The sequence below is a fragment of the Zosterops lateralis genome (assembly GCF_965231275.1).
Source record: "Zosterops lateralis genome assembly, chromosome: 2".
NCBI lineage: Eukaryota > Metazoa > Chordata > Aves > Passeriformes > Zosteropidae > Zosterops > Zosterops lateralis.
In genome coordinates, this window is record NC_139763.1 from 82,865,036 (window position 1) to 82,877,175 (window position 12,140).

The following is a 12,140-nucleotide window of genomic DNA, read 5'->3' on the forward strand; positions in this document are numbered from 1 at the left end:
TTGGAGCCAGTGTGGCCCACCTGACCATTATTTTAGGGAATTTGAGTGAGTTCTGGTTTATATTTAATCCTTCAGATCTTTCTGCACGGAGGGTTAATAAAGACACAAGTTGGGCAACAAGAGGAGGAGGAAGAGGAGGGCAGAGGTGTGGGAATGGAGCAGGTCTCTGACCCTCCTGGGGACCTCGCTTCAGACACACCAACTAAAGGAAAGGGAGGAAAAGAAACAAGTGAGAAAAGACCTGCCAAGCAATGCTGGCCAGACAGGAAAAAAAAAAAAAAAAAAAAAAAAAAAAAAAAAAAAAAACAAAAAAAAAAAAAAAAACTAACAAACCAATGGCCCAGAGCTGATTTGCATTTGTATTGGGCACTTGGGGAATACGGATAAAACAGTCTTTATTTTTCAGGGGAGTTCAGAGAATATCAGTGGTAACATCCGTGCATGAGCACAAAAGGGGAAATAGAGGAAATAGAAGTATTTTGGTAATCCCGTTCTTAGGCAGTAACAGTGATAACATCACAATAACATCTCTCAACCTTTTTCCTGGGTCTCATCAAGAGAAGCAGCACAAGCACAAAACTGCAGTCAGTTCTGGCAGTGCTGTGTAGGAGAAGTCAAGGAGAGAGGTTAGAGGGGGGGAGGTCACCAGCAATATATTGCTAAACTGTGAACAAAAGGAAGGGCCCAGAGCCTAAAACTAGTATCAGAATGCCCCCAAACCTCCTGCCATCAATGCCTGCAGTGCTCTGTGGGCCTCCTCTCTGCCTGATGGGCACTGGCAGCACAAAAGCAAAGCGGAACTAAAAACTGAAAAAGAGCACTGATCAAATATTGAAAAAGATCACAGAAAGAAATAATTTGTGTCCAGTGGAACAATTTTTATGGCTGACCTGCTTCTTAAACATCAGGCTGTGACTGCTCACCATGGGTTTAGGACACACTCATCTATCCTACTTCCCCCTAGTTCCCAGCCAGAAATCCCATCAGCATGTTTCCTTAGATCAAATGAGTCGTGTTGGAAGGGACATCTAAAGACTATCTAGACCATTCCCCTTGCCATGGATAGGGGCACCTTTCTCTAGATTGCTCAAAGGCCCACCCAACACAACCTTGAACATTTCTAGGAATGAGCTATCCACACAGTTGTAGGGTTGACCCTCCCTGTATTGCCCAAGTCATAAAATGCCTGCCTGCTGGGTTTCTCTCCAGCCTGGTGGTTTTGCAGGTTCTTGGGCACTTCTCCTTGACAGATGAACATTTATCAGCTGCTGGATCTCTGCTTAATTCTGATTCAGTTACACAGACGTCTGGATTCTATCCAATCTATGAAAAAGCAGTGCATTGGCCATGTTCACTTCTCACATGCCAGGTGTGCCCAGTGGAGGATGAACTTGTTTACCAGTGCACCCACCAGTCCAGGGTACTGCCTGCCACTGGGCAGCTCCACATGGCCAGCTTCTCTTTGCTGCACAATTTTGTGGAGATTTACTCATTTTACACTTTTAAGTGGCAAAAAGGACCACTGAGTTCATCTTATACCCCAAGTCAAAGTGTTGATACTACTGCTCCTGCAACAGCCTGACCCTCTGGCCAGAGATGCTCCAGGAGGGCTCTGTGCAGAGCAGGGCACCTCAGGCATGATGGTCACTTCCCAGTCACTGGTGGTGACCTATCCCCCCCACATGTGGTGGGTGGATCAGCAAGGACATGGGCCTACCACCTCAGGGAGTGCCTGAGGTAACAGCCCAGCTCCATCACTGTGTCACAGGAACAGCCCTGGGGCTAAGGGTCTTCTGCTATGGGCCAACATATGCTATTTATCCCTGACATAACGGCCAGGAATGGCTCTGATGCTCTAAAAACCCTGGAGAATCACTTGCCATCATGTTTAAATAAACTATGCTCCTCTGCATGAGGAAGGATCAGAACCAGGAGGGCTCTGCTTGGCTCTTTATTAGCCCTATATACCAGATCAAAGCAAAGGAGCAAGTAGCCCTCTGCTGTCATTTCCCAGCTGAGAAACAACTCAGGGTTACTTCAGGCTTGATTCCCTTCAGGCTTGGCCCACATAATTCCTTATTGTGAATTTGTAGTTACCTTTAGAGCATACAGAACTTCAAGTGGGACAGAAAGGTTCAGAAAACCCAAAGTGGTGGTGTGAAATTATTTAAAAGTGCAGTTGTGCCAATGCCACCCTGTTGGTACTTGCATCTCCTGGTACCCGCATGCCAGGATCCACACACACTGCAGAAGGCGCTGCCTTCTTGCAGGTTTCCTACACATCCTTTCTATCCAGAAATTCTCCATTCACCAAAAGGTATTTTTGCTGCCATTTCTCGGTGTTCTGGAGGACGGGAGGCTGGAAGGGAAGGGAGGAACTGAGGTAGCAGAGGTCGAGCCCCTAGCTTACTCTGCTGATCAAATCCCCGGCTGTGGCATTACCTTTCCTTTCGGCTGACCCAGTCCAAGCGCTGTGACTGCCTATTCCCACGCCACGTCAAAGGGAAGGTTTACATTGTTCACTGGATATTAATTTAAATTATTCTGGGGTGCTTGGAAACCACCTCCTCCCCCCTGCTCCCGTTCAGTCTCCATGGGGACTATCACAGAAGCCGGGCGATAGAAATGAGCAGCACTGACACACCGACCGTCCTCCCCTTCTGCTGCAAACTGCCATCAGCCATTTCCACTGCCACAGGGGACACATTCATATTTGGCTGCATGACTTGCTAGGACAGGATAGATCAGTTTTTAGAATCTGGTACAATATCCTATTAATACCACTTTCCATTTGTTCCTTAGGTTCACACGCTTGTGTTGTGGCTCTTTTCTTCACACCAACATCCTGCTGCTTGTTGATGGTATTAATAACACCCGCGGCAGGAGGCTGCGACCCCCGGGGTCCGGGCTGTCGGAGTAATTATTGAATGACATCAGGGTTGTTCAGTAAATTACTTTGTGACCCAGGAATTCAGCAGGTTACCGCTATAACTCAGGCTCCCACAGTTGATTGCACTCACCTCCTGCTGCCCCGACATTTATTAGTCTCGTTTGCCTCGCAAGCACTGGCCTCATCCGTGTGCTCACACATTGATACGTGTTCTGTGGAGGGGAGCCCACCGTCCTCCCCTTGGACCTAAGGAATGGGGCTCACATCACCAGAGCCTGCCTCAGCCAAGGAGTTGATGGCAGCTGGTGGACCTGTGAGATGCCTGAAGGAACACCAAGAGACTTTAGACACTGCAAAAAGTCGGGCTGCTTCTTATCAGACTGATGCAGGTGTGCAGGTGTGGAAGCAGAGCTCTGGGTGCTCTGGGAAGCCAATGCTGGAAATAGTGACACACCGAGCTGTGCCTGCCATCACTCCTGATGACTCCTCAGCATCTGCCCAGATGTACTGGATAGCTTCCCAGGGAATGCTGAGCAGCCCTGGAGCATGGCTCAAAATTTGGACAGAGATACCACATTAAACTGTTTAAAGTTCCTTCTGAAGAAGAACAATCAAGATCTGACTGGTCTTTTTCTGGCCCAAATTCCTATTTACCAAATGGTTATATAGCACCTGTGATGAAACACTGGTGATCCCATGCATAGCTCTCTCAGACTCGTTTGACCTTATGAACCACCCTCCAAAAGAAATCCCTTACCCTTTGTGTGGAGGCAGCCCAGACTGTTCCTCTTCCTCATCCCAGTTGTTTGGACAGTGATTAATTGTTAAACCTGTCTCACAGTCCCTTTCAGGAATGACTGGGCCCTGTTTTCATTGCAGCACGGAGGCTGTGAGGACTGAACATCACTTCTAAAGCTCAGAGCAGCCAAAGCTCTTCCTCCCTTGTCCTGGCAGCTGGTCAGATCTCAGCTGAGATTCCATGGCAGGATTGATGTAGGGATGCAGACAGCAAGAAGGTTGTCAGCCTTTCAGTGCTGTAAAAGTTTTAGACAAAAAGGGTTTTCAAAACTAGTCCAAGTGTATCTTCTACAATAACGACAATGAAGAAGCTGTGTTGTACTCAGATTTCAAGTTCTTTGGAATGTCTTAGCCTTGCAGATGACACCAGGTCAGAGGGAAGAATTGAAGGTAGGGTGGCCATTCATATATGTGCTGAAAGGAGACAAGAACTTCATGGCATTCAGTGAGAGCAAGTGCAAAATCCTGTCCCTTTGGGAAGGAAGGACTCACTGCATTTGTGCAGAATTGCACTTCTCTCCTTCAGAATATTCGGTTTGATACAATCTGGGACTGGTTTTTAGGTAGTGCACTAAGTTTTTGAACACCATCTTTCTCTCCACAACAGATAACCCAGCACCAAGTCCACAGTCAAGGCAGGTAGATGAGATACAGGAGTATAACTAAGTGTCTGTCTTCACGAGGAAGACACAGTGGTGCTGAGGTACCTCTTTTTGCTGTGTTGCTCTACTGGACGGTGAGAGGAGATTGTGTGTCATTCCAACTGGGAAAGGCAATAGCTCAATATCCTTTTCCTCCTGATGTGCTGTTTAGAGGATGCTCAGAAAACAAATTAGAAAATGCAACCCGTTTGTGTCTGCTGTAAAGCCAAATCCATTTGCCAAAGAGTCCCAGAGCCACTACTTGCTTTGTTAAATGCTTCAGCAACATGGGAGGTTCTACCTATCTTGATAACTATTCCTGACAACAAGACTTCCCAATGTGTCTAAGACTTGTGCTTTCAGATGGACATGGGGAAACCAAAGAATCACAGACAAAGGCCTATGAACAACAGAGAAGCTGAACACCACCAGGCTGGTGCCAGACAAGGTCCAGCTGTGGCTGCATCCCGCAGCATCCCCCTTTGGTGCTGTCCTCCCTTCCTGACTCCCTGCAAAAACTTCCCAGAAGGTGAAAACCTTTCCAAGGGGTTGATATGGAAAATTGGACTTCTGGGTCTAAACCCCTGCATCTGCACAGGTAGGGCTGCCCACGCGAAGCACAAAACCAGATGGGGTCTTGTCATCCAGGGAACTGCAGATGACTTCACCACAGGCTCAGAAAGGAAAAGTATTCCTGTATTCCATGTTGCAGGGAATGTGGTTTTGCAGGAGGGCAAAAAGGAGGACCCTCTATTCAGGTGGCAGTCAAAGGGAGCAGAGAGTGCTCAGCCGCCTGCCGGAACTGGCCCTGTATTGGTTACACCCCCAGCTATTGGAGGTGAAACTTGGCCTCTCAAAGCTCTCTGCCTCTCTCCTACGCCTTTGTATTCTCTAGAAGGTGAAGCGTAAGGGTATAAAAAGCTGCAAACAAGTTCCTACCTCTGGAGACCAGGCATTTACTCTAAGAAAGAAAGACCAATTGCTTCCCAGAGCATTGTCCACCCACATTAGAGAAAGGATTAAGCAGATACATTCAGCTATTCTAACAGATTTTCTTTAAACCTTGAATACGCCTCTCACACTTGGTAAGATAATCACATTAGTTTTGTCATTAAAAGATCCCTTTTATAGAAAGTACCTAAACCGCTTAAACCACCCAGAGAGGTCGCATACATTAGAAAACAACAAGACAAACGGAAGGGATTTGCTATTCCTGGTCTCAGTGCCTACTTTCTAAACTGGGGGGTGGAACCAAAAGATTTTTCAAATCACCAGTGGAGGGAAAAGCCCCTGAGAACTGGGCATCCCCCCCCCACCCTGGGGAGCCCTGGCTTCCCACCCAGGCAACACTTGGGAACAGCACTGAGGGCTTTGGAGAGAACATTGTTACACGTGGAGGTGCCCAGAGGTTACGCCCAAAGCACCCCCACAGCTGATCTTCCTCCACTGAATTCCTGGCACCCAAAACCCAACTGCAGGAGCAGCAGCAGCTGAGGTTGAGCTGATTACTGCCCTGCGGAGCACAGCTGTGAAGTGATCCGTGCTGAGGGAGAATATCCTCGCTGCTCCCTGTTTTGGGTGTTGAGGGCTCTGCTGTCCCTACATCACACCCCAGGACCACGGGATACCCACAGGGAGGGCAGCAAGGACAAAGCAGGTGCCCAGCTCAGCAGGGCTCAGGGGAGGAGTGCCATCAGCTCTCTGAGTGCAATCAACTCTGCTGTAGAGCAATTTCTTCATTGGGCTTGTATTCTTGAAAGGATACAGAGGAGGACACTGCCTTAAAGCATGTGGATCAAATGGTTTCAGATTTGCTGGTGAAATAAAGTTGGGCTGGGGGTAACATAAGGGAGGCTTGCAGGTTCCTGCAGCTGGAAGCAGTGCTGGGAAATCAAGAAATCCAAACAACACAGGAGCACAAATCTACTCAGACCAGTGAAAGCCCCAATGCCCAGCATCTTTAGATTAAAGCTGGGATTTCTTAATAGGAGGGGCAAATTAAAAAGTACTTAAGCAGTGTTAATTTTTTGCAGATATCTTCAGTTCATATTTTTTGCCATTCCTTCACTGCACATTTTCTGCTAACCTGCACTGCCAAAACAAACCATTTTAGGTTTTTTTTGAGGGATAGTCTTTAAAAAAGACAAATTTGCAGTCATCTATGTAAGACCAAGGCTTTGGTTTCAAAACACACAGAGAAGTTAGATTATTTTTTAAAAACCCCAAAACCTAGAGGCTACAGTAGAAACACCCAGTAGGATGCCAGCTATGGTATAACAATGATGTTCTGAATCAACAGGGGAGAGCAAAAAATGGAGGTTTGAAGTATACAATCCCCTGTATTCTTTCACACTGTGTTTAGTGGTTTCATAGTGTCCTCCTGACTGCTAGAAAGGCACAATGATTCCACCATTAGTCCTGCAAGGAGCTAAAATATCCAAGTGTCTATGTGCTGTCTTTAACCTATATAAAGCTCTTTAGGTCACTCGTGATTCCTTAGAGATTCAGTCCACAACAGCTAAATGCCCCTTTTAAGAGCAGAGGCAAAAAAAGAAATCTCTTTATTTAAAGCATAATGACATTTTTTGCAACATCCTTGGTGGGCAGACAGCATGGGAGACAAAACTTCTCACTTTTCCTGTGATTTAGAATCCATGCTCCAGGAGTTTCCTTTCTATACAATCTTTTGATGATGAAATAGTTGATCATCTTCAAAATTAAAATTGTCCTACAAACAAAATGAGTTGCAGAACCTATTTAGCTCCTTCCCAAGAGTCTGCAGCCTTAGCTTTGCCCTACTAACATTTGGTTAAAACCTCCCCTTGGTAGGTCAGGGGATGTTACAGATCTGTCCTCACAACCTTCCTCAGTACAGACATGTGGGAAGTGCATGCTTGTCTGGGAAAGCTTTCAAAAGGAAAATGGACTTTTCCCATTACAGGTAGCTTGACTGCATTCAGTGTGGTCACCTACAGAGAACCACCAGCTCATACACCTGCTCCTCACCACAGCCAAATCTCTGAAGTGAGAAACTCCCAAAGGAGTGCAGACTCACCATCTGCCATCCTGACTGCCGTGTGTGTGACTCGAGGATTCCTGTAACCAGCTCTTCCCCCACCCCTCAAGAGTCAAGTATAAACCCCACAATGTCACTTGCAGAACTTGGAATCTGCCCAAGGATAAAAACTGATGTCCCTTGCAAAACAAAACCCAGTTCCAGAAACTCAACATTATTTTAATGCATTTTTATTGATACAAACTTCAGGCTCACCACTAAGATTCATGCTTCAGAGAAAACTTTAATTCTTTTTCCTTCTACATTTTTTTATGTAGGAAACAGAGAGTCTTAAATTCCAGGAATTTCTGACACAAACCAAGGACTTGCATAAGCCTGAGATGAAGTATGGCCCATCATCATATGCCTGGAGAGATAAATCACCCATTTGTTATGGCCCAACTCATTCCCACCTGTATGAAACACACAGGAGAGCCAACATTTAGATGAGGTCACCAAACCACAAGACAGTCCCTTGGTAGCATTCAGAGATGTGTGCATGGATTTTAAGATGAAGTCTGAATGTTTGAGATAAATAAGACCTAAAGTTTTGACTACTCAGCTTGACAGGAAAAGAAGTAAAATCAATTAAATGAACCATAAAAACCAGTCACCTCATTCATAAGCTGATCCAACCAATAAGAACCTTATCCAAAGTTCACTTGAATCAGTCTAACAGACAGAAGTTGTATGGAATTGTAAGATTATTAACATCCCCTCAAATAAACAAAAAACACAAACAAAACTCCTCTGAAAATAATTTTAATTGTCATCTCACAAAACTTAAAGTTGAGAAATTGCATGTTGTCCTAAATGTTGTTGAAGGTGACTTTTTTTGCTAATTAAAGGCATGAAAAGAGAAAGAGAAATAAAATTTTAAATTACTTATGCTGCTTGAAACTAAAAAGTGTTTTTCATACAACAAAGCAGCAGCTGTTTCCTGAGACACTAAGTTCACCAGCAGGGAAGAGAGAGGAGACACAAGCTGACTAATAATATAGAGTAGCTGTTAATTTGGGCTGTTCATATCTTTATCCATGCAACAGGAAAATGCTTATCCCAAAATTTTTACTTTGAGTAGCACCCTGTGCAGTCAGTGGGCTAATGGGTACAATTGGACCAGGATCTTGCTTGCTCAATTAAATAGTTTCTGATGCCTAAATTTATATTAACTCTTACAGGTTTCATTCCTCATGCTGCAGTAAAATGGGACATAACCACGCATCAATCAATTAATGTGTAAGAAGATACAACAATATTTCTTAAAACTTTGCTGTAATGCAATTGATTAAACCAATAAATTTTGTTTCAAAAGAATCAACGATATGTTATTCTAAATTCCGTGAGTGAGAGTCTGGAGTATATTTACAGCAAAGAACTGGAACTATTGGAAAAGGGGAACACCAACAGCTTTCAGGCAAATCTTATCCAGTTCATCCTTTAGCCCTGTAGTTCTTATCTAGCCTTGTTCTCTCGAGTCTTTAAGAAACTACCTCACTCAAAAGCTCAAGATATTCAGACTGCAGAGTCTGAACATAAATGCCATTTTTAACACTAGATGAAGAAAAAAAATCTATTGGAAAGAAGATCCACAGGAGTGTTAGAAAAGATAAAATTCAGTGTTGAGTTCTCTTTGTTCCCAGAGGACAGGAAGAGACTGGAAACAGAAAAGGCCACCTGGGATCTTAGGAAAATACTCAACTATCAGGCATATCATCAAAGCTGAGAAAACTTTTCAACAGAGATGGAATTTTAAGAGTCTGGAGACATGAAAACTTGCCTGAGTCATTCTAAAATGGAGTTGTCTTTTAAACTGCAAAGAATCCTTTCTGAAGAAGGGCTGCAGTGTGAATGAAGCCAAAGCTGGAAAACAAGGGGACTCTGCCCCAGCCATTTATTAATGTCAAATATGCTGTCTCATGAATCAGGGCAGTTTGTCTGGTTTGGAAGCCTTACAGAAAGCCCAGTGCACCTGGCTTGGTGAGCTCAGCATCAGGCTTTAGGCTGATCCAAGGGAATAGCTGCATTCTGTGTTTTCAATAGTTTGTCCAGCAAACAATTTTTTTTTAAAAGGCTTTTATTGAAGAGCCATCAGCAAACAGATCATGCAGAATTTGAACAATACACAGAATGGAGGGGAGGGAAGAACCCACACAAGGCACAGCCCCAATTATTTGTCACTTCATAAGATGTAGCCAGCACAAGTGTCACATTTGCTTTTTAAGAGAATAGCTTCAAAAGCATCCTGATTTAAAAAAGCTAAGTGTTTGTGAGGGATACAAACATACACACACACACAAAATATACTCAGTTTTCTTTGGTAACCATCATCACAGATAGTGACAGATATCTCAGAATTAGGACTCATAGCAAAAGAAGAAAAAATCCTGATGCAGATTCTGCATGCTCAGCCAGTTATAAAAAAGTGAGTCTGGGCCCAGCCCTGACCATTCGGTACGGCACAGAATACAAAAATCCAACGATTAAAAAGCTGCTGGAAAACTAGGTAGGAAAAAAGTTGTACATTTATTTCTTTTCCAACACTGATTCCAAAGGGTAAGGGCTGTTTAGTTCCCTTACAAACAGCACAGCCAGTTTCCCCAGGCCTTCCCCACCTCTCCACCAAACATTACAGTAAGATGTGATTTCTGTTCAGTCACACTGGAGGCAGTAGGATTTCACCATCAACAACACTCCAATCCACTATTGGATACACCAGCAGTTGGAACAACCACTCAGTGCAGTGAGGAGAAGGGCAGCAAGCCTAGAACAGAAACCCCTTACTGTGTGGTAAAGTACAGCATCTGAGAAGAGCAGAAGAGGAAAGCAAACCAGAGCAGGCAGCTCAATCCATGCACTTTGACTGGAGTTTATCATCTGAGAATGCTCTCCATCCATCTGCTGCCTGCCCCTCTGGTGGACACAAGCAATGGTGATGAGGTGCAGGTGAGGAAGCAGGAGGGAAATGCTCCAATGACCATATCACAAGTCCTGGCCCTACTCCCCAGCAAAGCCAAGAGAGGTGTGAAGGCTACAGCTGTTGCAGTAGCACTTCAGTGGCTGTGCCTGGCCTTTTCAATCCACTCCTTCATGAGGCAGATCTCCATGGCTCGAGCTTGCTGGACAGACTTGGGGTCCAGAGGGTTGCGGCTGCGTAGGTCCAGGTGATGGGCTCCATCTGGGATCACAATTGCCACGAGGGAACTGCTGATGTTCTGGGTCACCCCACCTGCAGACCATGGATCCAGGCCACCATTGCTGTAAGGAAAGACTATTTCATTAGGGTCCATGTGCACAGCAGTCACCAGTGACGCGGCTGCTCACGTCAACATTTCTACTAGTTTTGCATGTGCAGCAACAGAAACAGACCTCAGTCCATGTCTTGTGCCCACCCCTCTGCTAAGAAGCACCTTCTTGACAGAGGTATGGAGCTATCAGCAGCTTAAGTAAGGCTACACTTCTGAATTATCTGCTAATTCAGATAATAACCTGTAAGAGTGCAAAAGCCTCTCAAGAGAAATCTGCTGCCACCTGTAATTGTCATAAAAGTTTCATGTTTCCCTCTACCAAAACATGCCCAAATTCCCAAATCAAAGCACTTCACTTTCCTTCTTCACAGTCTACCATAAACAAATTACTCACTGAATTTAGTGAGTAATTAGAGCTGAATTTTTAGGAAGTTCTGCCTTTTGCTGTCTCAGATGAGTACCAACTGGTTTTGCAAAGAAATGCTTGAATGGTTTGTTAGTATACTGACTTTAATAACAACAATATGAAAATGAATATTTTATCCCTTTAAAAATTGTCTAAAATGACTCTTCCTCTGTGACAGGACAAATTAATCCCATTACTCCCCCCTCCTCCCAAATCAATTTTAAAAATTCCTTACACTATAGATATGGCTTCAAATAATAGTCCATAGAGCAATCCAATGGCTAAGCTGGGAGGGAGCTTTCCATCTCTCATTCCTAGCTTTGGACTTGACCCAATAACCCCTACTCCACCTGATTTTCCTTTACTGCAATGCCCTTCCCACACGTGGCCCATCTTTCTGCACAAATAATGCAACATCCATATACTTGTGGAACTACACAAACCTAGATCTGTTTCTCACTTAAAGCACTGGACCTGCCCACAAAAGGAAATGTCAGAGATGGGCTGTGGTAGGAGACAGTAAATTTCCAGAAGGAGCTAAGAAACTAAAACATCTTTGGACACAAAGATAAGCAGCTATAAAAATACCACAATGGCAGCACCAGAAAATAACAGTAAAATAATGATTTTTTTAAAAAGAACTTTTTTTAGAAATAATCAGGAGTAAAAACCTGATGGGGTCTAAACAAATACTTTACTTGTTTTAAAACTGAAAAAAACTCCAAAACAACTAAGTATCTTGAATCTCTATAGTTCTTTCCTTTCAGTGATTCTAAATATGACTTAGGACAAGAGAAACATTTTGTATCTGCAAAAGAAAAAGCATTGAGACCTGCCCAATAAGCCAAAAGCATTGGATTTAAAAGGTCACCTGAATCAGCAGAGCACCTTGGCAACAGGGGGATGAGTTGCTGAGAGACCCATGATGCACATTAACTTGGATCTTTTGGTCCTAGTCATGTGGAAGCTAAGCATGCCACAGGCTTTTCTGTGAGCTTCTGGCTGCATCCTCTGCACCTCCTTCCAAAGGATGGCACCAGAGGGACTGACACAGTTTGGGAAGAGAAACTTGAAGGGAAGGGGGATGGAGGGTTCACCGCAA

General features: G+C 44.4%; 1 protein-coding gene across 1 annotated transcript in view; it reads right to left on the reverse strand.

Moving 5' to 3' along the window:
* Positions 1 to 7,582: 7,582 nt before the first annotated feature.
* Positions 7,583 to 12,140, reverse strand: part of PRCP (prolylcarboxypeptidase) — a 29,279-nt gene continuing 24,721 nt past the window's right edge. Inside the window, exon 9 of the mRNA XM_083854617.1 lies at positions 7,583 to 10,642. Coding sequence (XP_083710743.1) covers positions 10,438 to 10,642 — 205 coding nt within the window. The 3' untranslated portion in view covers positions 7,583 to 10,437. The remainder of the gene's footprint in view (positions 10,643 to 12,140) is intronic.